The 25931-nt window shown below is 38.2% G+C and overlaps 1 protein-coding gene across 3 annotated transcripts; it reads left to right on the top strand.

The window, feature by feature from the left end:
* The first annotated feature begins 2831 nt into the window (after nt 1–2831).
* LOC108696652 (toll-like receptor 12) lies at nt 2832–23106 on the top strand. 3 transcript variants are annotated; one of them, XM_041569472.1, is made up of 4 exons: nt 2832–2932; nt 12341–12572; nt 15174–15372; nt 19255–23106. In XM_041569472.1, exon 4 carries the CDS (start codon nt 19273–19275, stop codon nt 22081–22083), a length of 2811 nt encoding a protein of 936 aa, XP_041425406.1. In that variant the 5' UTR covers nt 2832–2932; nt 12341–12572; nt 15174–15372; nt 19255–19272; the 3' UTR covers nt 22084–23106. The 3 variants fall into 3 exon arrangements, with proteins under 3 accessions (XP_041425406.1, XP_041425405.1, XP_018081681.1); XM_041569471.1 differs by having other exon boundaries at nt 15123–15372; XM_018226192.2 differs by lacking the exon at nt 15174–15372.
* Nucleotides 23107–25931: the final 2825 nt, after the last annotated feature.

Below are 25931 nucleotides of genomic sequence, written 5' to 3'. Positions count from 1 at the left end.
TATCTCTTCTTTTTGTTATAAGTTATAAAAATAAAAAACTTGCTCTGTTTGTGCTTATAAAAATGTGGGGCTCAATTTCCGCAAAAGAATGCGGTAAAAACTTCTAGTATTACTTGAGCCTTATTTCTTTTAAAAGGGTCTACTATGCAAAAACTATTTTTCCACAGTGAAATTCTAAGCAACGTTCCAATATACATTCATCACACATTTCTTTTGGATTAAAAATTATTTATAAATTCACTTCTTATCGAAAGTTATATTTGTCTATGTTTAAATTTTCTGTGTGCCTGGGGCTGATTTCTGAAACTGTGGGGCAAAGCAGCTTATTAAAGCTGATTAAAGGACCTGGAGTTAATAATAATAATTGTTATAAGAGTCAGACCCAGAGACCGGAAAGGAATAAAGAAATACTACTTTCAATGCAATTACATTTACAACTTCCTTTAAAACCACTGCAAATCTTTAAGGCAAGTATATTGAAAAGTTGCTTAGAATTATGCAACAAAAAAACATTTTCAGGATAAAAATAAGTTATCTCTGTTTTATATATTTGTTATATATTTGTTTTTTAATTGCAGTGGTTCAGATCATTAATATGATTAGAGAATGTGAAGCCCAAAACTGCTTTTATGGGTCTTAATTGTATCAGTTACTGTTCTCCCAAACATTGACCATCTGTATTGACCAACTCAGTGAATACAATGACACACTCTTGTACCCCTTAGTCGATTTTTTGGGGACAGAAATATTGGAATGCACAGTATTTGAAAATAAAGTGATTATTTGTGCAAGATTAGTGTGGATCATAGAATGCTTATCTATATGTAGCATATGTGTGTGTATGTATGTGTATGTATGTACAGTATGTGATATAGAAATCATCACACATATTATGTACTGTAGTGGGGACTTCTTTGTAAAGAAAAATATGCGTCTTGATCTAGAATGCATCTCCACTTTGGGCCCTGTGATATTATTTTGTAGGGGAATGGGGGCCTCTGCTGGTCATTTCTACTAACTGGTCTCATGAAGGGAGTGTCTGGGCATTCTTCTTTCTTAGTAAGTGGATCGGGAGGTAAAAGATAGAGAATTGCAATTTGTGTCTGTATACATTGTCCAGGAATAGCTAAGGCAGTAAATAAGTGTTTACCCCAAATCTCACTCTACTTGACCATCAACCTTCCAGCAGTATCTAAGGACACCCACCCAACCAAGGCTCTTGTTCCCCCTAGTAGAGCCAGTCCAACAGTTTGGGAACCACCATGCTAGAGGGACTGGAACTGGATGTGAAACAGCTCTCTGGTGTATAGCACAGTGGGGAGAAAGGAGTGGATGAGCATTGAGTTTCTATTTCTGGTATATAACGTTTGATGCAGCACATTTTTCTATGCGATGGTATAGTTAGTTCCATTGTGGCCTTCAGTATGCACATTTAGGCAAAACTTACAAAGATATATTTTCTAAATATGAAATGAATATTTAGGTTAAGAATGGCACTATTGCTCTGGTCAACCTTTAATGTGTATATTGGGTGATTTATTAACAAAGATGTTAAATGCTTCAGTTGATTGTCTTAATGTTCTAGTGGAATATATCTCCTTTTCTAGTAGATCAGCTCCATAATAATAATTCCTGGTTAATAAACAATTACCTGAAAAAAACTCTCTAACTATTAACTTTTAGTATGCTATAGATTGACCTGTTTCACTTGCTCTTCAGTATTTGCTTTTTATTGCTTATTTATTTGCCTTCCTCTACTGTGACTCCACACTTTGCAGTTCTGCATGCTATTGTTTCATGGGGTCAGTAACACAGACACCCAAACATTGATTACCTGTGAAATCACGTCTTTGTTGTTATTGAAACTCAAGCTTGAACCTTGAAAGTACACAGTTAAACGGGAACTAAAGTCTTTACTGCTTTCGCTACTTGTACTTACTTCATGACGCAGCTGTTTGCAGCAAAGACACAAAAGGGATTGCAAGTGCCCCATCAACTACTGTACCAGTGGTGTGACAATTTCATAAGAAATATTTTTAAAATGCAACTTCCAGAAAGGTGACAAGCTGGTGTGTAAGAAACTGTGCCTGAAGGGTTGTCTATATGGTGACATATACATTAATAACACTGCTCCCACACTGCCATTGACACAAACTTGTCAGTATCACTTTAATCTTTTGCATTGTTTTGTCTTTATAATTAATATTTTAATATGCTATGCATTGTGTTAGTGTATAGTTGAGAGCTGCATTTTGCTTTTCTGAGCTTGTAAACCACTAGGTCATAGCACAGTGCACCGTATATTTTTCTTTTTCTCCTATATTTTAATTACATAATTCACAACCACAGCACATTCCTTAGACCAAAGGTCCCCAAATTGTTGTATATAATTAAACACCATGGTTTGTGAAGCATATTAGCCAGTCTAGGGTTTGATATCTTTCCCCTTTTTCCTTAATGCTGCTAAATTGTACCTCTAGTACCTGGGACAGGCACCCGAATGGCGTTTCAGAGTAGGGGTTGAGAAGGCTGTAGAATCCAGTAAATTTATGTCACAAACCTTGAGCTAAAACAGTACTCTGTCTTTATTTGTACATAAACTCACTGTGTAAATTCACAGAATAGATAAAAATAGATATGTCAAGTCGCCAATCACTAGATATGGAAAAGGGGATTTCTGTAAATGTCATGTTTATAAGCTAATTTCCAATGCCACCACAACAGTTTCAAATTTTAAAAGGAAATTTAAAAATGGATCAGTAATACTTGCTTGTAAGAATGATGTCATCAACTTCCTTCTCTATAAAAAGTCAGGAATTGCTTGCTGCAACACAACTTTTTCCATATAGTATATTGTTGTTTACTACTTAGGCTGTTTCTAAGAAAGCTATAAGCAGTTAACTGCAAACCAGGGCAAACACGGGTCCATAAGGTAAGATTTTAACTTTCTTTTGCACTTACTACTGTTGCCAACATTACCGTTTTTCTATGGGTACAACTAAGTTTTATTTTCCATCAGAGAAATGAAATGGTTAATGATTGCCCACTAGAAAGAGAAAACACAGCCTCTGCTCTCAGTTTTGCAACAGTTCTGAAATTATTAATATAGAAAGAGGACCACAGGCTTCTAGATGACAATAGCAAAGAATTTAATCACATCTTAACTAAGAGAAAACACAGCCTCTGCTCTCAGTTTTGCAACAGTTCTGAAAATATTAATATAGAAAGAGGACCACAGGCTTCTAGATGACAATAGCAAAGAATTTAATCACATCTTAACTAATGTCGAACTGTGTTTTAACACTTAGGTTTTTTTTTCACTAAACTCCGAATGCAAAAACCCCGATAAATTTGTGATTTTTATTTTTATAAAATCAGACTTTTAAAAAAATCACAAATTTTTCAGAATTTATTAAACCCAGAGGATGGAAAAGTCAGAATCTGAAAATCCAGCATCTCAGACCTGTCGAGGTTGCATATAAGTCAATGGGAGAAGTCCCAATAATTTTTTGATGTGCGCTGGGTTTCTGAAAAAATCGTGAAAATCTGATGAAAAATCTGCAAAACATTGTGAAAATCAGTTTTTTTTCCACAAAGCAAATTTTCGGGGAAATGTAATAATAAATAAGTGTAAAAAAACCGAGCAGATTGAAGTTTGTAGCAGAAAATATTGAGATAAATTCAAACTTTGATAAATAAACCCCTTAGGGATTGAAACTCATTATCTTTGCTACTATGCTATTTTTATCTAAAAGATTCTGCAGTCCCTTTTCTATATTACATAATGCAGTTTTTGCTAATTATTATTGTTATTGTCATACATTGCCAATTTCTGATATAAAACTAGTAGTGACATACTGTATAAACACGTGCATATAAATGTCTGGCTAGTGGTTGAACTGGTGTATTGAGCATTAAAGCATTCAATGGGCAGATGCTTCTCTTTTCCTTTACATGATAGCTAATATTCACTGCATATTTTATTTTTCAGTAATATTGTTGGTTTTTCTGATTGTTAGTTTGTAGTTGTTTTTTTAAAGGTGAAGGAAAGCTACGGAGGCATTTTATTGCCAATAGATTAGCTGCAATAGTGCAAGCTAGAATGCTATATTTATTCTGTAGAATGTTTTACCATACCTGAGTAAAAAGCCTTAGAAACTCTCTGTTTGTTTAGGATAGGAGCTGCAGTATTAATGTGGTGTGACTTCCTGCCTGAGTCTCTCCCTGCTCTGGGCTCAGATTACAGTAGAGAAGCGGGGGAGGAGAGGAACAAACTGAGCATGCTCTTGCCCAGGGCAATGAGGTTTAAGCTGAAGGCAGGAAGTCTGATACAGAAGCCCATGTGTTCACAATAGAAGGAAAGAAATGCAGTGTTTCTTTTGACAGGGGACTCAGAGCAACATTACTTTGGGGGTTTACTGGTATATTTAGATGGACCTTTCTGATAAGGCTTACTTAGTTTTAACCTTTCCTTCTCCTTTAAGATATTATGATCTGTCATTAATGGCTATTATACGAGTTGTAAGAGTCTGAAAACAGAAATAGAATAAAGTAAGACCACAATAAGACTATGAAGATTTTCATTCATCCAGGTCATAGTATATTTAATATAAGTAATTAAAAAAAACGAAAAAAAAAACAACTGGCTGAGTCATTTTATTGAAGACGTTTCACTTCTCATCCGAGCAGCTTCTTCAGTTCAGCTGACTGGTGTGGGAAGTTCTCGGGAAATAGACTCTTCCACTAATCAAATCACAACGGCACATTGTAACTCTTCAGAGAGGTGACATCTGAAATTCACAGGGGTGTTGATTCTGTGTAGTTACTGTGATAGGATTACCAATGTGTCATGCAACTCCTAGATACAGGTGTTACTTGTGAGAGTTGCATGAATGGATGTGTGAAGTGTTCTGGGGTACATATGTTAGAACAACATTGTATGTAGCAGACAGGTGGTGTTGAAGGACCTAGCAACACACTGAGACAAAAACTGGTACACCCAAAGGATCCAACGCCTAAAGAAAAACAGAGCAATGTGGTATATGCAGTCCAGTGTAGCGAGGAGTGCACTGAGACTCGGGTGTCTTTCTACACCTAAAAGACAAGGGACACTCCTTTGAAGATAGAAAGGTCCAAATCTTGAATAAAGAAGACCGCTGGTTTGAAAGAGGCGATTCATGTCAAGGTGGAGAAACGATCCCTGAACAGAGGCGGGGGCCTTCAACACCACCTGTCTGCTACATACAATACTGTTCTAACTTCTGTACCCCAGCAGTTTCAGAACACTTCACACATCCATTCATGCAACTCTCACAAGTAGCACCTGTTTCTAGGAGTTACATGACACATTGGTAATCCTATCACAGTAACTACACAGGATCAACGCCTCTGTAATTTCAAATGTCACCTATCTGACAAGGTAACAATGTGCCATTGTGATTTGATTAGTGGAAGAGTTTATATGCCGAGAATTTCCCACACCAGTCAGTTGAACTGAAGAAACTGCTTGGATTAGTAGTGAAACGTCTTCAATAAAATTACTCAGCAAGTCCAGTTGTTTTTTTTTTTTAATTACTTATATTAGATAAGACCACAATAAGTATGAAGGACCTTCAACTGAGTTGATTTTGGGTTGTATAATAAAAATGGAATCCTAGTGACAACCTTAAAGTAGGCAAATTGGCAATTATAGGTTACTGATTATCCTGGTGGTGCAAGTCGCACTGAATGATATATAGCGCTGAAGCTATAAACAATATTTACTGATTGGCTTAGAATAACAAGAGAGTAAAATTAATAATAAAGGTATTAATTGTTCAATATGTAGAATATTTCATTCTTAAAAGCTGTATTACATTTAGCATTGTAGTCAGATCTTGAAGAGGAACCACCTTTTAGTGGTTCATATGAAATCTAGAATATTTTGGTCAGGTAAAAAGGAATCTATCACAAAAAGATTGCTTACTCTATGCGATGTGTGTGCTCCAGCACTGCTAACTGTGCCAGTGTCAAGGATTAGGTTGGGGTCGCTGTGGAGACTGATGGGGAAAGGGCGAGTCCTTGAGGCAGGAGCTGTATGTGCCTAGGGAACACGTAAAGGGAAGGCAGGAACAGGTTGATGAGGGCGAAGAGTCAGACTGGATCAGGTGCAGAACAGGACAGAGAGGGCGAAGATCAGGACTGGACTAGGCAGGATGAAGAGGCGAGGACTCAGGACAGGAACAGACTGAATGGAGCAGGAGTGGAACAGAAACAGACTGGATGGGACAGGACGGTGCGGGTGTAGAACAGATCAAACTGGGGATAGAGTGCAGAAGGAGACTAGAGCAGATAGCAGGAAAGGACTGGAGACCAGGATAGCAGGAGAGAACTGGAGAGCCAGATAACAAGAGAGGACTGGAAAGGCAGGGCAAGATGCAGAGCGAGATGAGTGGGTACAAGGCAGGGTCAGGAAGCAAGAATCAGGAACAGGCGAGGCAAGGTCAGTACAAGGTGAAGTCAGGGAAAGGTACAGGGTAGAACAGGAAGCAGAAATCAGGAACAGGCAGGGGTCAGGTCAAGGTCAAGGCTGAAATAGGTCAAGGCAAAGTGAAATGTAGAACTGGGAGGGAAAGACCAGACAGGAACAGAACAAGGAAGGATAAGGAGGAAAGGTTCAAGGTAGGACAGAACAAGGCAAGAAGGCAAAGGCTGAAACCCTTAGTTAGGGACAATGCCACACTGCTAATCTGGGAAACAATGCTCTGGCAAGGTGTGTTTGGAGGGCTGACCTTAAATAGGGCAGAGTCAGCCCTGATTAGCTGATTGCAACTAATCAGGCTGCAGCTGGGCTGGGGCTGCAGAGGCCAATCAGGTTGGTAACATATAGCAAGTAACCCTACAGGCTGCTCACCTGGCCAAATGGTTAAGGCATTGAGCCAGAAACCCAAAGGTCCCTGGCTCGAATCCCAGCAATACTTGACAGCCAGGAACTCACTCCAAGTGTGGAGAGCTGAGCACTCAATAGGGTGCTATTCTTGCAAAAAATACTATTGTTTCACCCACACGGAGTGCAGACTCAGTTGACCCACACATCTGCTGTGTTTTGTGATAGTTTCCCCCTTAACAGATTTCAACATACTTTGTCTGAACTTTTAAGATAAACTCTTCACAGAATCTACTGGTTTAATTTCCTTCCTTTCCTGTAACATTTTGCAGCTGCTGTCTCTTCCTCTTTCCTCCCACAACTTCTGAAATTCTAGAACAGGGAAGTTTTTTTTTTGTTCTGACAAATTTTTCTATAATACATTTGTTAAGAAGCTGCAATTGGCTGACATGAATGATGTTCTTAAAGCGATACTGACGCGTTTCTATAACAATCACAGATATGTGTCAGTATGAAGTAAATGCTGCACAGAATAGTTCCCCTGCAAAACCCCCTGCAAAGTCACCCCCAGCCTCGTGCATCTGTGTGCAGCAGACCAGCTGACAGAGCTAAATGATCTTCCGGGTTGCTTCGGTGACGCAGGGCTGGGGGCGGAGCGATCCTTCCATAGGCTAAAGACCTGTTTTGATTCGTAATCAGCCTATGAAAGGATCGTGTCGCCTCCCAGCCCAGCTTCACTGAAACGGTTGAGAAGATCATTTAGCAGTGTCAGAGGGTCGGGCGAACGCGGGTTTACGGGGGCGGGTTTACGGGGGCGGCTTTACAGGGAAATATTCCGGATGCAGCATTTACTTGATACTGACACGTTCCTATGTTTTTTATAGGAACGTGTCAGTATCGCTTTAAGGATTTGCAGGATAATATCTGCACAAAATGGAGGGATGATGATGCTTATGAATAGCACACAGGCTTTACTGATGATTGTGACCGTTTTCTTAATCTGGATTCATATGAAAAGTAGTACAAATTGTTTGATCATCATTTTAAGGAAACCCCACATGGGTTTACTAATCACACAGGGTTATGTGCCTAAAAACCCCTCTACAATCTTCGTTATTTTACCCTAACAGGCTTTTTAAACTAAGAAAAACGTTGGCACCTAAAAGCTGCTGAAAAGGCATGAGCAATCTTGAATTGGCCCTTAAGTGTATTGGCGGATTAGAGAAGTGAAGAATGAGTTGAAATACATTGTCTTGGGTGAAGAAACAGAACCTGAGATGATTAGATAAAGCCTGTGTCTGTATATTTTTATGTGCCTCTGATGAAGACCTCCTTGCTGGGGTTGAAAACATGTTGAGTTATGTCTTTTTGATAAAAATGTTTTATCTTTCTGCTAGAGTGCCCTGTTCCTCTTAATTTTTGATAGTATGAATGTGAGGACTAGCACCCTTACATTGAGCACCCAGCCAACCCTACATAAAGTTGCTGAGAAAGAAATTGTAAGAATCCTGCTTAAAAAGGCGGAATCCTGGCCGAATCCTGGATTAGGTGCATCCCTACAATACAGTAAACAGTATACTTAGTGCCAACATTCTGCTGCCTTAGATAAGGACATCTGATGGTTTGCTTGACCATGATTGCTGTTAATTTCTTGATGTTTCCTTGCTTACCCAAAGGAATGTACAGGGTGCCAAAACACCAAATACAGGCTGAAAGCAAATTTTTGATGGTTCTTATGCCGGATTATGTAAAATTATCAGTCTGCCTAGGCTGCTAGTATTGTTGAGAGGATTCCATTAAGGGGTGGTTCAGTTACATTTTAGTACAATGGCCAATTCCAAGCAACTTCCCAATTGGTCTTTCTTAATTATTTTCATTAGTTTTTATATTATTTGCCTTTCGCTTCTGACTCTTTCAAGCTTTCAAATGGGGGACACTGACCCCATCTAAAAACAAATACTCTGTAAAGCTACAGATATACTGTTACTGCTAGCTTTTATTACTTATCTTTCTATTCTGGTCTTTTCCTATCCATATGGGAGATGGCTGTACCATAATTTGGAGCTTTCTGGATAGTGGATTTCCGGAAAACTGATCCTATACCCGTACAAGAATTATACCTTGATTGAGTTATTACAAGTATCTATTCCAAAAGGGGAACACATTTTGAGAGTAAGGTTATGGAACAGGTTTGTAGGCTTCACACGACAATTGTAACAAAGAAGTGAAAGTGTCTTTTGTTTTAGTGATAGTCATGGGTAATCTCAAATCCAAAACCAGTCAGGATTCAGATTCTAGATTGCCTGATTATAATGAACCGTCTCGCCCTTTAAAGGATAAGTAAACCTTTAAAATAAGTAAATGTAAAATTAACGAGGGTGCTATTTTAAGCACTTTTGTAATGTGCATTCATTTTTTATTTTCTTTTTTTCCCAATATATTAAGGGAAATATGTACTTTTAATACTTGGTGGTCAGACTGGTGAGAAACTGACCACTTGCTGGTCAGTTTCCCACCAGTCTGACCACCAAGTAGTCAAGGAAGTTGTCAGGATAAAGAAAGCGGATGCTCTGATGTTCTTCTGCCTAGTAATAAAATTAGAAATCTTTCTCAAAGCTTTCCTAAGCAGAAGAACATCAGAGCAGCCTCTTTCTTTATCCTGACAACTTCATTGACCACTTGCTGGTCAGACTGGCGGTAAACTGACCAGCAAGTGGCGCTGTTGTAACAAAATGGATGGGAGGTACAACATCGAGCTGGCCACTGGTCCTGTATGAACTAAAATAAACAACAATTGCATATACATTACCTTACTGACCACAGGCATTTATATATTGGTAGCCCTTTTATAATATGAAATTGTGCCTAACCAAATTTTGAACTGAATTAAAAAAAAAAACATGAAAACTCTGAAAGAACAACTGGTAAGAAATTGTTGTTTATAAACCAACTAAGCTGGTTTTCTGAACTACTATGTGTTGAAAGCTTTAATATCCAAGGATTTAAGGCCAGCATTCTTTCTTTGGCACTATTAGTGGTGTGCTTTCAATTATAAGATCCAGAGCATCAAACTGCAGCTATATAACAACCTAGCACTCAGTGTTGGCAAATCCTTGTATGATTTATAGGCACTGATGACAGTTCCCTTTTCAGTTAACATGTAGATAACTTAATAAGTAGGGATCATTATACAGTAAGCCAGCATTGATGGAATAGAAAATATACTGGCAACACCTGTTCCTGATTTGTTATAGAAAAAACAAAGCTCTGCACTGAATGCACACTATGATCCTAAAACAACATTAAACTATTTTAAATGGATGCAAGAATGCTGCAGTTGTGCAAGGCCTTGTGATTAAGAGCTAAGAGTATGTCCTGTTTTTTTTAATTGCTTCTCAAGAAACTTGTGTTTCAAACCAGGGATAACTTTGACATAGTTGGCCATCATAAATATAGTGCAATATGTGGACAAACAATCCCTGTTTTGGTTAAATGGGAAGTCATTTTAAGTAGTTTTTTGCACAAAGTTTTATAGTGTACAGGTATGGAATCTGTTATGCAGAAAACTCCACATTTCGGAAAGTCGGTCTCCCATAGACTCCATCTTATCCAAATAATCCACATTTTTAAAAATGATTTCCTTTTCCTCAGTAATAATAAAACAGTGCCTTGTACAAACTAAGATATACATTAATAGATCCTTATTGAAAGCAAAACCAGCCTATTGTGTTTAATGAATGGTTAGATCATTTCTAGCAGATTTAAGGTATGAAGATCCATATAACAGATAGATCTGTTAGCCTGAAAACCCCAGGTCCCAAGCATTCTGGATAACAGGTCTCATACATGTACTATAATACAGTGATATGGGTCAGCACAAAGGACCTTTTATTCTACTTTTTGATTAAGGCCTTGTTTAATGCAGTAATTTTACCTGTCAGATGGGTTTGGATGTAAATAACTGATGGTTCATGTTTCATTAACATCTGCTATTTTATATAGAAAGCATGTTACAGGACAACCCTTTTGAAATAAAAAAATAACAGTGGTATAAAGGTGATACCTTTATTGGTAACTAATATAATCATAGCAAGCTTTCAGAACCTTTTAGTTCCTTTTTCAAGCTGATTACAATGAAGCTGTGGTGTTCTCTGGTATATATACAACATTCAGCTCATAGCTCAAATAACCAACAAAAAGGAATATCATTAATGTGTAAGGTGTCAAAGTCATATAAATTAGGGCTGAATTATTGGAGTGTAGAATCAAATTAATTCCATATGATCTCTTAGTCCATATCCAGACATGTTGGTATTTCTGACCTGGTGCAGTCCTTTCTTAGTCCAACAGAAATACCAACATGTCTGTTTGTTATTTTTTATTTCAAAAGGGTTGCACCGTAACATTTTTACTGGCTAACACGGTACAGCAACTTTATCTGCATATAGAAAGCATTAAACCACAATAATCAGCAGATTTTTTGAACCAAAAAAAAAAATGCATATATACGTATGAAGTTTTTCTGTTGAAGTCTTACTGGTTGATGGTCAACTTTAAGTGTGATTAAACCAAGTCAAACCCTATGCTATAATACAGCGATCCCCAACCAGTGACTTGTGAGTAACGTCCTTGGATGTTGCTCCCAGTGGCCTCAAAGCAGGTGCCAATTTTTGAATTCCAGGCTTGGAGGTAAGTTTTGGTTGTATAAAAACCAGGTGTACTGCCAAACAGAGCATCCTGTAGGCTACCTGTCCACAAAGGGGCTACCAAATGCCCAATCACAGTATTTTGCTCCACCCAGGTTGCTTTTGCTTTTTACATCTAATGTGGTTCAGAGAGAAAATGTTTAGGGACCTCGCTATAATATCTATATAAATTAGGAATGTTGAAACCTGCTGCCCTTCAGCCTTCATTTGGTGCTAGGAGTTGTTGTTGGTCCTCTATTAAGCTGTCCCGGTTAAGACAAAAATACCATCTTGTAAAATAGTCACCATTATGCTCTTCTCTATCGACTTTCCCCCATATTCTTCTACTTGCAGCTGTTTTACTCTGGGGCCCAGTTATGTTTGGAACTCAGAGCAGTGACTCCCCCCAAAGAATTCTCACAATGGAGTCAAAATATCCTCGGTTTAGAGATCGCTGTATAGGATATGGTTTATAGTAAATGTCACTATATACCAGACTTACTCACAATACTTTTTGTTATGTGGCATATTAGAGAAGAGCAGTTTTTTCCCAAACTGTTGGTCTGCCACCCCTGGGGCTGTAGAGCATTGGAAGGGACTTACCTTAAAGGCTAGTTTGTGTGAAATCTGGGTAGAATGTCTGTTGGCTTTCATATATACACCAGAAAGCCTGGCTTGGAGGTCTGTTTGGGTAAATGCTTATATCTTTGTTTTATTGTGTCTCAGATGTGTTAGATATTATAACTAATACACTTATAAACTGAAAAGTCTTATTCTTGCATATTCTCAGGTTGGGAACACCAGCAGACTGTGTGTTAAAACATGAGAGCAACATTACACAAACTAAAAACAGAACTGAAAGAAGTCTAACAACATACACCAACCCTACTTTGATTTCAGAACAGTTTAAAAGTGATATTCCATCTAAAGCAGAAATATTTTGTTCCTACTTTAGGCTAAGTAGGAAGACCTGCAAAGAGAAAGGCTACAATCATTTCAGCCACTGAGCTCCTCTTTATACGGTAAGAAATCATTAGCAAATTGTGAAACTTAAATCTTTGTATAGCTTACACTGGCCACAATGAGCCCCTGTTCCAAAGAGCTAACATGCTGGGTTTTGTGTGTTGGGTGATATAGCATTTTTATCATTTATGAATATAGGTGTGATATACTCTCATAAGGGGAAAGGGAAAACAGAATCTTGGTTGGCAAAGAGTTGTGCTATTCTGTGCTTTAACTTGAGGTACATCAGTCCATTGCTTTGCAGAGACATGGTTATTCCTTTGCACAGTTCCTAATTAGTGGATTTTAAACGTTTCCTGATCATAACTGCTATTAGAGGACATTCTGTTACAGCTAACTGTTACTTACTTATCAGCATACTATGACCCATTCCATATAAGCAACAGAACAAAGTGAGAGTCTTATCTTTGTTTCAGACAAGACATTTATGTTTGCAATGACATAATATATCATGGCAGATCCTTCATTTTAATGAATTTGACATCTTTTCATACAAAGACCCTTTAATAAAATGCTAATAATTTAGGGTGCTTGTAATATGAAGCTTCACCCAGGCTTCTACTGCCATTAGTGGTTTAAAACCTTGTTACCTCTGTATCCTCTGAATTAACCTTTTTCATAATCTTAATCATTTTTCTTTCAAAATGCATCAGTTAATAGTGTTTCTTCAGCAGATTTCTGCACTGAAATCTGTTTTTCAAAAGAGCAAACAGATTTTTTTTATAATTAATTCTGACATGGGGCTAGACATGTTGTTAGTTACTCAGGTGTGCTCATTCATGTGACATGTGCTCTGATAAACTAAAGTCACTCTTTACTGCTGCACTGCAAGTTGGAGTGATATCACCCCTCTCACTTTCCCTCTAGCACATGAGAATAGCACTCAATAGAAAAAATCCAAGTCCTTCAGTTACATTGAGTAGAAGAAACAACAGCCTGTCTGAAAGCAGTTCCATCATAAAGTGCTAGCTGTTTCTGAAAGCACAGGATGAGTCAAAGTGACCTGAGATGGCTGCCTACACACCAATATTACATCTTAAGAAAATACTCTTTCAGGAACAACATTTTATATGGTAGAATGAATTATTTGTGATGTAAACAGTGTAATTTAGAAATAAAAACAACACCATAAAATCATTGAAATTAGTTTTAAGGCAGTCTATCCATGTATGTAGCATGAAGCATACTTGTATTATATTATGTGTGTGATCTCAATCTCAGTAAAACACTCCTGCTACAGGTATGGAAATTTCTTAATCCAATAGGCTTCTCTCTGTAGTAACCCTTTTTTCATATTACCACCTCTATATAGGGGACTAACTACCTCCAAAACAGCTTAATTGTGACTGATCATGGTTAGCAGTATTAAAGTGTCTAGAAACTGTAGTGTCTGTAGCTGTTCCCATTTATTTTATAATTCCGTATGTTTCGTTAATGTGGATCTAAACAGCTCTTGCTGTTTGACCAAGCAAATCTGCAAAGATAAATCACATTACTTGTATCACAAGTTGCAGAAGAGTGTTTTAACTTAACCGGAGTTCCCCGTGCAGCGTGTCGCATTCGTTTTATAATAGAGGAACAACAGTTACAATTTAGGCAAGCATATGTGCCTACCTTTGAGTTCCCTTTTTTGGGGGGGAGGGAGTTAACCTCAGATGGGCAAAGGATATTGCAGTGGGACCTGCCTTCTTTGTAGCTGAATACAGGGGGGGGGTTTACCAACACACTCTAAGGGCAGAGACACACGTGGAGATTCAAAGAGATTAGTTGCCCAGTGACAAATCGCCTCTTCTTTGGGCGACTAATCTCCCGGCAATGCCTTCACTCCAGCTAGAATCGAAATCACCGGCAGCTAGGGACTCGTATGCTTCATTTACCGAAATCACCCGAAGTTTCCTCATGAGGCAACTTCGGGCGATTTCAGAAAACGTATCGCTCTGAGTGCCTTCCTGCTGGCGATTAGATTCTAGCTGACAGGAAGGCAGTTTGGGGAGATTAGTCACCCAAAGAAGAGGCGATTTGTCGCTGGGCAACTTATCTCCCGAATCCCCATGTGGGTCTCTGCCCTTAAGTGTTTTATCTTGTTGCAGCAATGGCCAATACCTGTAGATAATGTGCTTTATCTCTTTACACTGAGCACTGTATTGGCTCACAAATGGGAAAACTTCCCTGGTACTTTTTGGTTTGTATGTCAATAGCGGTTTTCTGGCCATTTTGCCCACTTCATTAGCACAACTTTCTGTCTTTGTTTTATATCCTCTTTATAGAAATCTTTGTTTCACGGTCTACACGAGGTGTAGTTTTCCTCTTCAGAGGAATTTCTACGTGCCCTTATAAATTGACCCTTAGGTATTGCCCTAATTACCTTTGGGGCATGAAAACTAAAGGCCAGTAAAATATTGTATTTCTCTGTATTCTTACGAAAGAGGTTAGTAGTGATGTTATTATTTTTAAGCGTTATTGTGACATCTAGAAAATGTCCTCCCACTTCTGTGGTGTGGTTAATGGTAGGGTGTGCCTCATTTGCCTTATGTACCATTTCTGTAAAGGCTACATCTGGACCTTCCCATAAAACCAAAATATCATCCACAAACCTGTAGTGTACAACCAAAAGGCTTGAATGACAGCTGGAGCTTGAAATGCCTGAGCGCGCTGAATACCACCCGATTAGATGGGACTGATGCACGATTCAGTAGAGAGGGTGGCGATTACACAAGGGTGATCCTGCACGCGGGGGAGGTAGCACAGACATCTAGCACTGATCATTGAGGTGAAGGTTGGATACCGAACACGGAGGAGGTAAGCTGATGTATTTTGGGAGTAAAAACACCTTTTAGGATTGCTTATAGATTTTTATCACACTATATGCACTTGTGGAAAGATTACATATGCAAATTGGTTCATTAATATGCAATGGGGCTAATGGATTTCCGACTTGGATGGCAAGGAACAGGTTATTGGGTTATTGGCTAAGCGGTGGAGAGATACTTTTGTTTAAATGTTCCGACAAACAAACAGGCGATCATGCTGATAAGAGAGTGACTGGGAAATGTTTTTTCCTTGATGGATATTACAATGTAAATTATGTATATATTTTGATGATGCATTTAATCTAAATAAACAAAGGGGAACACGTCATAGTGGGAGGGGATTGGGATTTCGTGCCATTGACCTGGTATTTAGGGGTGATTCAGATGGCATTATGTAACTTTGACAAAGGCTGATTTGCAGCTGAAACGTTAGTTTCTAAATAAAACATTTATACCTTTTTGATAAGTCCTGCGACTGCGGCTTCTTCATTGGAGGATTATATATATATTCTCCTGACGAAGATCCCTGTGGGGGATCGGAACGTTGAGTCTCCAATAAAGTATCACATTTGTGATTACATGTTTGCTGGCACCCGGGCATTTACACAGGGAACGGAGTGCACCTTTGGGACTTGTGTATATATATATATATATATATCAGTCCACGAAAGCACTCACGGCCACGATCATCAAACTTATATCAAAAGGTTTTTATTTGTACATGGTGTATCAATGAGTTTCGACCAGAAGTGAGATGCATCATTAAATAACCACCCTATCCAATGATGTGCCAGATAAAATTCTCACACCCATTAATAGATTAATATCCAATAAATGTGTAACAACATTTATATATACAACTATTGTGAAACATCTAAAAATAGAATTCTAGATGCTTATAATGATCAAAAATTTGTATCAAATAGTAAAAAAAAGTTACATCACCATAATTGTGTCTTTGTTTAGGGTGAAGTGAATTAAATTTCTTGATCCACCACATCTTTCTCTGTTTTAATCTTAGTTCACGGTCACCTCCTCTCTTTAATGGAGGTTTTGTCTCTAGCACCATGAACCGTAATTGATCAACGATGTGACCATTTTCTTTAAAGTGTCTAGAGAGTGGTAATGCCAAATTTCCCAATTTTATTGTTGATTTATGTTGGGAAATATGTGATTTAATTTTTTGGACCGTTTCCCCAACATTTATCTAGCCACAGAGACATACGGTCACATATACTACAAACTGAGACAAACAGGTATATTAATCCCTAATCTGAACTGACTCTCCTGTGTCTGGATGTACAAAGGTCTTCCCTCTAATCACATGTTTACATTGTATGCAGTTGAAACATGGATACATAACCGTATTCCTAATACCCAAAAATGTGTTACTCTGAGTCTCATCCTTCTGTACTAGGGTGTGAGGAACTTCCTGGTTTCAAACCAGAGACCTATTGTGTTCCAGGCGCTGCTGCTCCTCCTGCTTGAGCCACAGGAGGCAGTGAGGAGAGGCTCCAGGTCAGCCTTTCTCAGTACACGCCCCCAATCCAGATGAGGGCAATTACTCATTTGAGGGCTACTTAAACCTAATTCCCCAACACCCCTGGATTATTAGCCCTACTGCTGATGCCAAGCCCTGTGGTATCCTGATCGTGTTATTGATCTTGTCCCTGCCTTGTTTTTTCCTTTGGACTGTCCCTCAACTGTTTTTGCTGCCATTTGAATCCTATACCGGGACATGTTTTTGCTGCCGTTTAAATCTTTCTGCTAAGGTCTGTGCACATTTTTGGTTAATAAAGACCTTGAAGTTATTCAGCACATAGGCTCCTATCTGTGAATCCATACATAGGGATCTAGATATTTTTGACCCAATTGTTTTGCCCTTTTTGTATGATATCAATAGAGGGGAAGCAAATTCCCCCACCATGGGATATACCCTACGTAATATATTCCAATGTTTATGTAAAATCATGTTCATCTGCATACTAAGTGGCCCATATTAGGTAACAAATGTAATCCTCTGCCCCTATATTTTTTTACCCTTTCTGTGGTTCATGATTTTTTCTGCTCTTTCCAACTCTTTCATTTGTTTGGTTTGAAGTTCTCTCATTCCAATTGGCTAATAGGTATTGATTGTTTTTTATGTAAAGGACGATTACTCTCAAAATGCAATATCTGATTGCGGTCAGTAGACTTGGAAAATAATTATGGGCTATTTAAGCCTCCCTCACCCTCCAGCCTGTGTTAGATCACTGCATTCCCTTGGTGATTTAACCCTTCTACCAGCACATATGAAGTTGAGGGTCCTCAGCCCTGCCCCATATATATCTTCCATCATTTGATTTCCTGTGTTGATACCTGGCCTGTTTTTATAAAACAGAGACTGTTTAAAATATTCATTGCAATCACCAAACCTGAAAACGAATACAGGAACAACAGAATAAGTACTTTTCATGCCAAGATCAGTAGAGATAGCCAACAAATGAATGGCCAAAACACAAATAAAATGTGAAAGTAATTGTAAAAGATTATTAGGGCTAAACAGAATAGCATTAAAGACTAACTGTGCCGGGCACATGCTGGGGTTTGAAAAGGAATAGCGTCTTACTAAAAGATTACATACAATATATATAACACCTAGGGGCACATTTACTAAGGGCCAAAGTGAATTTGAAGTGAATTTTCGAATTCAAAACTTCGAATTTCTAAGTAATTTTTGGGTACTTCGTCCATCGAATAGGCCAAATTCGACTTTGATTTGAAGTGCAAATGCTTTGACTATTCGAGCATTTGATAATCAAAGTACTGTCTCTTTAAAAAACTTCAACTTCGACACTTTGCCACCTTAAACCTGCCGAATTGCTATGTTAGCCTATGGGGACCTCCTAGAACCTATAGCCAGTATTTGGCTAAGTTTAGAGAAGTCGAAGGATTTTTTTGTAAAATCGTACGATTAAATCGTTCGAATCTTTAGATTCGAAGTGCGATCGTACCATCTTAAAATCCTTCGACTTCGAATGTCGGACTAGTTTTTTTCACTTCAAAATTCGACCCTTGATAAATCTGCCCCCTGGTGTATTCTGCAGAGATAGCCAGGCAAATTTGCCTCCTTCTCCTAAATAATACATATGTACTTGTGATGTGATATGTACTTGTGATGTGGTAATGCTAAAAAAGTAGGGCAGAATTGTTCTCTATTTAAAAGACACAAATTCTTTTGATTCTATAAATACAGTACAAGTTTGGGAAACATGGTACCCCAGTGGTTAGCATTGCTAGGGTTGGGTTTATAGTTAAAACTCCAGCCATGGTTCAGTTTGCAAGGAGTTTGTATGTCATGCCTGCATCAGGTTTCCTTCCTTACTCCAAAAATCTTACAGGCAGATTGATTGGCTCCTCATAAACTTGACTCTTGTGTATGAATGTGATAAGAAATTTAGGATGTGTCCTTTAATGGGGCAGGGACTGATGTGAATGGTGTATAAGCAACACGTATACCCTGGCACTATATACATATGGTATGGAACCTGTAATTCAGAATGCTCGGGACCTGTGGTTTTCCAGATAAGGAATCTTTCCATAATTTGGATCCTCATACCTTAAATCTGCTAGAAAATCACGTAAACATTAAATAAACCCAATTGGCTGGTTTTGCTTCTGATAAGGATTAATTCAATCTTAGTTTGGATCGAGTACGAAATACTGTTTTAATATTACACAGAAAAAGGAAAAGATTTATAAAAATTTGGATAAAACAAAGTGTATGGAAGGTTGCCATCCCATAATCTGGAGCTTTCTGGATAACTGCACAGAACATATTTTGACAAACAATAAGCAGGTTTGGCCAATAACTCTCCTCTTTTGATTTTAGGAAGATCGAAGATCGACCATGGGTTTGTGTCTTAAACGAGAACATTGGAAGAACAGCTACTATTTAATTGTCTGTATTATTTTTTTCCTGCCATCTGTTATTTTAGGGTGGACTGTAAAAAAATGCAGTGTTGCAGATAGTTCTGTGCAACTTCGTGATCCCAATTTTGGCAAACGTTGTGCTTTGTATAATAATGCAACTTCCCTGGCCTTGTGTGCTAATGTTACAAATATAACTGCTGACATATCAGATGTTCCCTCAACAATTGAAATCCTCTGTCTTTCTGGCAGCAACAAGTTCATTCAAGGTGGCACCTTTGCTAATTTTAAGAGGATCATATACTTATTCATGAAGATGCCTTTGGCAGGAATTTACCCAAATGCCTTCAAAGGACTGGATAATCTGGAATCTCTCTCAATCTCATTTCTTGGCCGTTCAATGTGCAATAATCTCTCTTTACCCACGGATGTCTTTAGCAATTTACACTCTTTGAAACAGCTCACCCTAGAAGGATTTAAATTGTTCAAAAGCATGAGAATCAATCTGCCTTCTTTTACATTTCTCTATTCCCTTGCACTTCCTGCAAACTGCATCACTGACTTGTTTCATGTGTTTCATATCTTCCAAAACGTTGTCTTTATACATAACTTAGATGTGGGTTCTAACAAAATCGAGAGTGTCAATATTCAGCACATACAAAATATAAGTCTGCCAAACATAACAGAGCTTGTATTGGAGAAAAATCCCTTAAAAGTCATCCAGCGAAAAGCCTTAGCAAGATTTGATATACGTCTTTTGAATCTTGGTTTTACAAAGTTACATTTGGAAGACATCTTGAACTGTGGAACAGAGAAATTACAAAGTTTGAGTCTTACTTCTGCCTGTAGGAATGCAATTAACAAAACACATATTTTGTGCTCAATAGCGGATAGATTTCAGCTCAAATTACTCAGTGCACCCGTCAACCGATTCTCTGGAATTTACACAAAAGACTTTTTAGGTTGCTCTTCTCTTGAATTCCTCAACTTAAACCATAATCATATACATATTGTAGACCCTGAGTTACTATACATATTGCCAAAGTTAAAACAGCTTCATTTGTCATTTACCCTTATTCCTATGAATCTATGCCCATTATCGTATAAAAATAATTTTACATCAAGTCTAGAAGTGCTGTATTTTATTAGCAACAATATCCCTGTATTAAAAAACAGACAATTCTTTTGCATGACTAAACTTACAGATTTAATTCTAGCTACAAATGGCATAGAACACATTGAAGAATCCGCTTTTTGGGGGCTGAATAATTTGCAATTATTAGATCTAAGAAACAACAAACTTACCTCTTTACAAATTAGCTCTTTATCAGGGCTTTCTAACTTAAGGGAACTCTATATACAAAACAATGTGTTGGAAAGTATCCAAAGATTCTCTTTAAAAAGGCAAACTAAACTCCGCCTTGTGAAAATGGACTTTGTGTCTGTTTCTGTTAGTTTTGAACTGTTTCCAAACACAGAGACATTAGACATCCAGACAACTGGTAAATATATAACTGTATATATGAATGACACTGCAGCTTCCTCTTTGAAATCACTGAGTGTGAATGGAAGTCAGGTCATTTTAGATATTAAGTGTGGCCATCCATTTTTTTCCACCATAAGGGAACTAAAATTATTTACCACTAATAAATTAATTTCATGCTCTCATCATGGCCCCCCGCTGCAGCACTTTAAGAATCTGACAAATCTACAATACCACTTTAGTGGCGTACCTTTGACTGGAAGTGTCAATTTTTCAAACCTTCCTTATCTGATAAGTTTAGAAATAGAAAACCTTGCGACAGCTCTTGACCCCAAAGTCCCTCATAACGATCTTTTCCATAAACTATATAAACTGGAAATTCTCAAGCTTTCCAATTGTGGCTTTAAATACTTCACTGCCATGCTTTTCAAAGACATGATATCTCTCAAAGTTCTTGTGCTGAAGAATGAAATGATTCTGGCAATGGACCCAGGATTACAGAATATACTGAGTCCAGTTCAATTCATATATTTGTATGATGTGACATTTCAATGTGAATGTGAAAATTCTTGGTTTGTTACCTGGGCACTGAAAGACAAACATACATTTGTATCAGGGATCTGTTCTTTATTTTGCCTTAATCTTAATAAGAAGTATAACCTGGTGGATTTTGACGAAAGGAGCTGCAGACTGGAAATGGGGTTCATGTTATTTATAGTAACATTAACTTCATTAGTTTTGTTTATTGTACTAACTTTGCTCTACAATATTTTCAATTCAGAAATCATCCAACTTTTTTACGTGTTTCAAATTTGGCTAAAGAAGCTTAGGGGTAAAACAAACAACCCCACTGCATATGAATATGATGCCTTTGTTTCTTACTGCAGCAGGGATCAAGGCTGGGTTGTAAAGTACCTTGTCCCTAATTTAGAAGAAAAGGGAAGAAATACTGTAAACCTGTGTTTGCACAACAGGGATTTTCTGGTTGGAAAAGATATTGTGGATAACATAATGGACAGTATCTACAAGAGTAGGAAGACCATCTGCTTAATTAGTTACAATTACTTACAGAGTGACTGGTGCTCTTTAGAAATGAGGATGGCCACCTATAAGTTACTGGCTGAGAAAAACGATGATCTGATTTTAATATTTTTGGAAAACATTTCTGATTATCATTTGTCGGCATATCACAGATTAGCCAGGATCGTGAGAAAGAAAACGTACATAGACTGGCCTCAAGAAGAAACCGAGCAAGCTGAATTCTGGGAGAGGCTGAGAATGACAGTTCTGGAGACTATGGAAAATTAAGCGAACTGTATGGGGATATGCAGTTATGGCACCTGGATGGACAAACATTTCATATCCATGGGTGATATAGGGTTTCTCTTAAATTACATCAGTCAGGATTTGCTGGGTTTCAAAATCTGGACTCTGTGCTGAGTTACTTGTGTACTTACCTGTTGTTGGAGGTCGTTAGTGGTGTCTTATTCTTATTGTTCCTGTTATACTCCTGTCTTCTATTTTATCTCTCCGCTCATCTCATTATCCCCATCTGTATTTCATTATCCAATCCTGCCCCTTTATACGCTTGACCTTTGCCCAGTGCTTGGTTATTAAGCTGATCTTGCCTCTGGTTCCTGTGTTTTCTGATCCTGTTCCAAGTTCCTAGTTCTCGTGACCCCCTCTGGTTCCTTGTTCCTGATTCCAAGTCCTTTTCTAGTTCCTGCCTTGTTCCTGTACCCTTTTGTATTCCTCCTTGCCCTGCTTTTGGATTCCCCGGTTCTTAATCCTGGCCTGTCCCTAGACTTTGCTTGTCTGCCGCCTGCCTCAACTCTTTGGCCTGATTCTGTACTATGTCTCTGCCTGCCGCTTTCTACTATTTCAAGTTTGTACATACATTGCGAGCACCATTACTTCCATGAGTTTATTAAAGTATTCTTTCACCATTATCATGAATTCTGACCTCAGTAATGCTGTGTATGGTTACACCCTGGGTTACCCAGTCTTTAGACTCCCAACTTCCTGGTTCTCCATGATGTCTCCCCAGGGAAGATATGATGATATGCCTAGATAACTGCTCTATCCTGACCCATGTACTGCTGAGTTGTTATAGACCTTTATATGATATTAATATACAGCAATGATGAAAAATGATGTTTCTTGTCTAGTAAATGCTTAATTTTGCTGTCAGTGGACCTAATTTGGCTACAGAGCATGAAAAATAGGAATAGGTTTTGGGTGGACAACCATCCCTCCATCAGACCAGTAAATGTTACCTACTGATTGGTAGCTATAGGTTACTAGACCAGTAGCAAACTTAAAGGATAGGTAAACCTTAAAAATAAGTGAATGTAAAATTGATGAGGGAGCTATTAAAAGTACGTTTGCAATGTACATTCGTTATTTTTTTTTTAATATCAAAATATTAAAGGTTACATGTACTGTTAACACAAATTAATTTTATTACACCAGTGCCACTTGCTAGACATTTTCTGACCAGTCTGACCACCAAGTAGTCAAGGGGGCAAATTAACTAAATGGTGATTTACTTTGCTGATTTACTAATGGGTACCTACTCTAGCGCTACTTCGCACCCTTACTCCAGGCGAAGTTGCGCTATGATGAAGGGACGTAACTACGCTAATTCATTAACTTGCGGATTTTACTGAACGTTACCTCTTGCGCCAGACTTGCCTTCGCCACCTCAGACCAGGCGAAGTGCAATAGAGTAGATAGGGCTTGCTTCAAAAAAAGTTGAGATTTTTTCTAAGTCCCAAAAACGCTGGCGTCTTTTACTTTTTTAAAGGTGATCGGCTGAAAAAGATCTTGAATTTTTTTGGGGTATCCTCCTTCCCCCCTACATTTCCTAATATATGGCAACTAAACTATACAGTGGGCAAATGTATAGGGCAAAATAACAACTTTTTTATTCTATGAAGCTTTCCTAGGCTTGTGCAGGGGAAATTTATTTGATGCTACATATACGTCCATTGTACTTTAACTTGGCGCGGTATGCAAGTTAAGCATCGCTAGCGGAACTTCGCTTTGCTTGATGAAGTAACACTAGCGCAAATTCGCTACCTTTCGCCTCCCTGAGCGCAACTTCGGATTTTGGTGAATTAGCGGCACCCTGGCGAAGTGCGGCGAAGCCCAAGCTGGGGCAAATTCGAATGTAAGTAAATTTGCCCCAAGGAGTTTGTAAGGAGAAAGAAAGAGGCTGCTGTTTTTCTGGTTAGGAAATATTTGAGAAAGGTTTCTAAATTTTTTTCCTAACCAGAAAACCCCCAGAGCAGCCTCTTTCTTTCTCCTGACAACTTCCTTCACTACTGTGTGGTCAGACTGCTCAGAAAATGACAGCAGGTGGGGCTGTTGTAACAAAATGTATTGATGTTAACAGTACATGAATCCTGGAATTAAAAACAATATATAATGAATGTACATTGCAAACGTTCTTAGAATAGTCCCCTCATCAATTTTACATTCACTTATTTTTAAGGTTTACTTATCCTTTAAGAAACTTTATTGCATTGCCCCCTTTTGTGCTTGACTAAATCTAAAAGCATAAATGACTAATGTCACGTCATATATATTTATATGTATATTGGTTGCCAAACTAATTTCCAAATGAAGAACAAACTTGGTGCAGCACCAGGAAGTATTTGGTATTGTATATACAGTGTTTTCTCTGACTGTTTTTTAATAAAAAAAAAAAGCTGTGTTACTTATTCATACTGTATGTAGTGCTGTTATTTCCTTCCTAGGGAACATTGTGTCCAAGTGATCTCTCTTAATTTAAAAGACCCTGCTTGGTTGTATATATAAGGCTGATAGATATTCTGACTGTCTGATTGTTGCAAATGCATGATCTGTTCTATTTTTTGGCTGCGATGCATAGTAGCTAGGGATGTAGCGAACGTCGGAAAAAAAGTTCGCGAACATATTCGCGAACTTGCGCAAAAACGCGAGCGGTTCGCGAACGGTTCGCGAACCCCATAGACTTCAATGGGAAGGCGAACTTTAACATCTAGAAAAGACATTTCTGGCCAGAAAAATGATTTTAAAGTTGTTTAAAGGGTGCAACGACCTGGACAGTGGCATGCCAGAGGGGGATCAAGGGCAAAAATGTATCTGAAAAATCTGCCTGTGTGTGCTTGGAAGAGATAGTGTAGGGGGAGAGCTGTTAGTGATTTCAGGGACAGATGATAGTAAGTTTGCTGGCTAGTAATCTGCTTGATACTGCTCTGTATTGGAGGGACAGAAGTCTGCAGGGATTTGAGGGACATTTTAGCTTAGGTAGCTTTGCTGGCTAGTAATCTACTGTTCTCTTTAAACAACTGCCATACGTTGACCTTGTAGGCATTGTTTGCCCAGTTTTTTTGGACGCAGCCACTGAAGCACAGTTGCCAGAAAAAATATGCCATATAAATGCTGAAAATAGTAATTTTTCGCCATAACGTTGACCTTGTAGACATTGTTTGCCCAGTTTTTTTGGTTGTAGCCACTGAAGCACAGTTGCCAGAAAAAATATGCCATATAAATGCTGAAAATAGTAATTTTTCGCCATACGTTGACCTTGTAGACATTGTTTGCCCAGTTTTTTTGGTTGTAGCCACTGAAGCACAGTTGCCAGAAAAAATATGCCATATAAATGCTGAAAATAGTCATTTTTTGCCATACGTTGACCTTGTAGGCATTGTTTGCCCAGTTTTTTTGGTCGCAGCCACTGAAGCACAGTTGCCAGAAAAAATATGCCATATAAATGCTGAAATAGTCATTTTTTGCCATATACGTTGAGTCAACGTATGGCAAAAAATGACTATTTTCAGCATTTATATGGCATATTTTTTCTGGCCTCTGTGCTTCAGTGGCTGCGGCCAAAAAAACTGGGCAAACAATGCCTACAGGGCAAATAATGCCTAAAAGGTCAATTTATACACTAATACAGCGATGGATACGGATTACGTAAAATATATTATGGCTGCTTGAAAAAAGTCACTCCGGTGTTTTTTCTGGAGACGGTAATATTATGGATATTTAGACAGAATGTGAACAAGGTCACACAGCTAGATGGCGGGTTGAAGAAAACAGTGTGCAAATAATGCCTACAGGGCAAATAATGCCTAAAAGGTCAACTTATACACTACTACAGCGGTAGT

This window comes from Xenopus laevis, chromosome 7L (genome assembly GCF_017654675.1).
Source record: "Xenopus laevis strain J_2021 chromosome 7L, Xenopus_laevis_v10.1, whole genome shotgun sequence".
Lineage (NCBI taxonomy): Eukaryota > Metazoa > Chordata > Amphibia > Anura > Pipidae > Xenopus > Xenopus laevis.
Note: the sequence above shows the minus strand (reverse complement) of the source record. Positions and strands in the feature narration are given on the sequence as shown.

Excerpts from the sequence above, each read along its gene's own strand:
- LOC108696652 (XM_018226192.2), top strand. The coding sequence starts at position 19,273 with ATGGGTTTGTGTCTTAAACGAGAACATTGGAAGAACAGCTACTATTTA.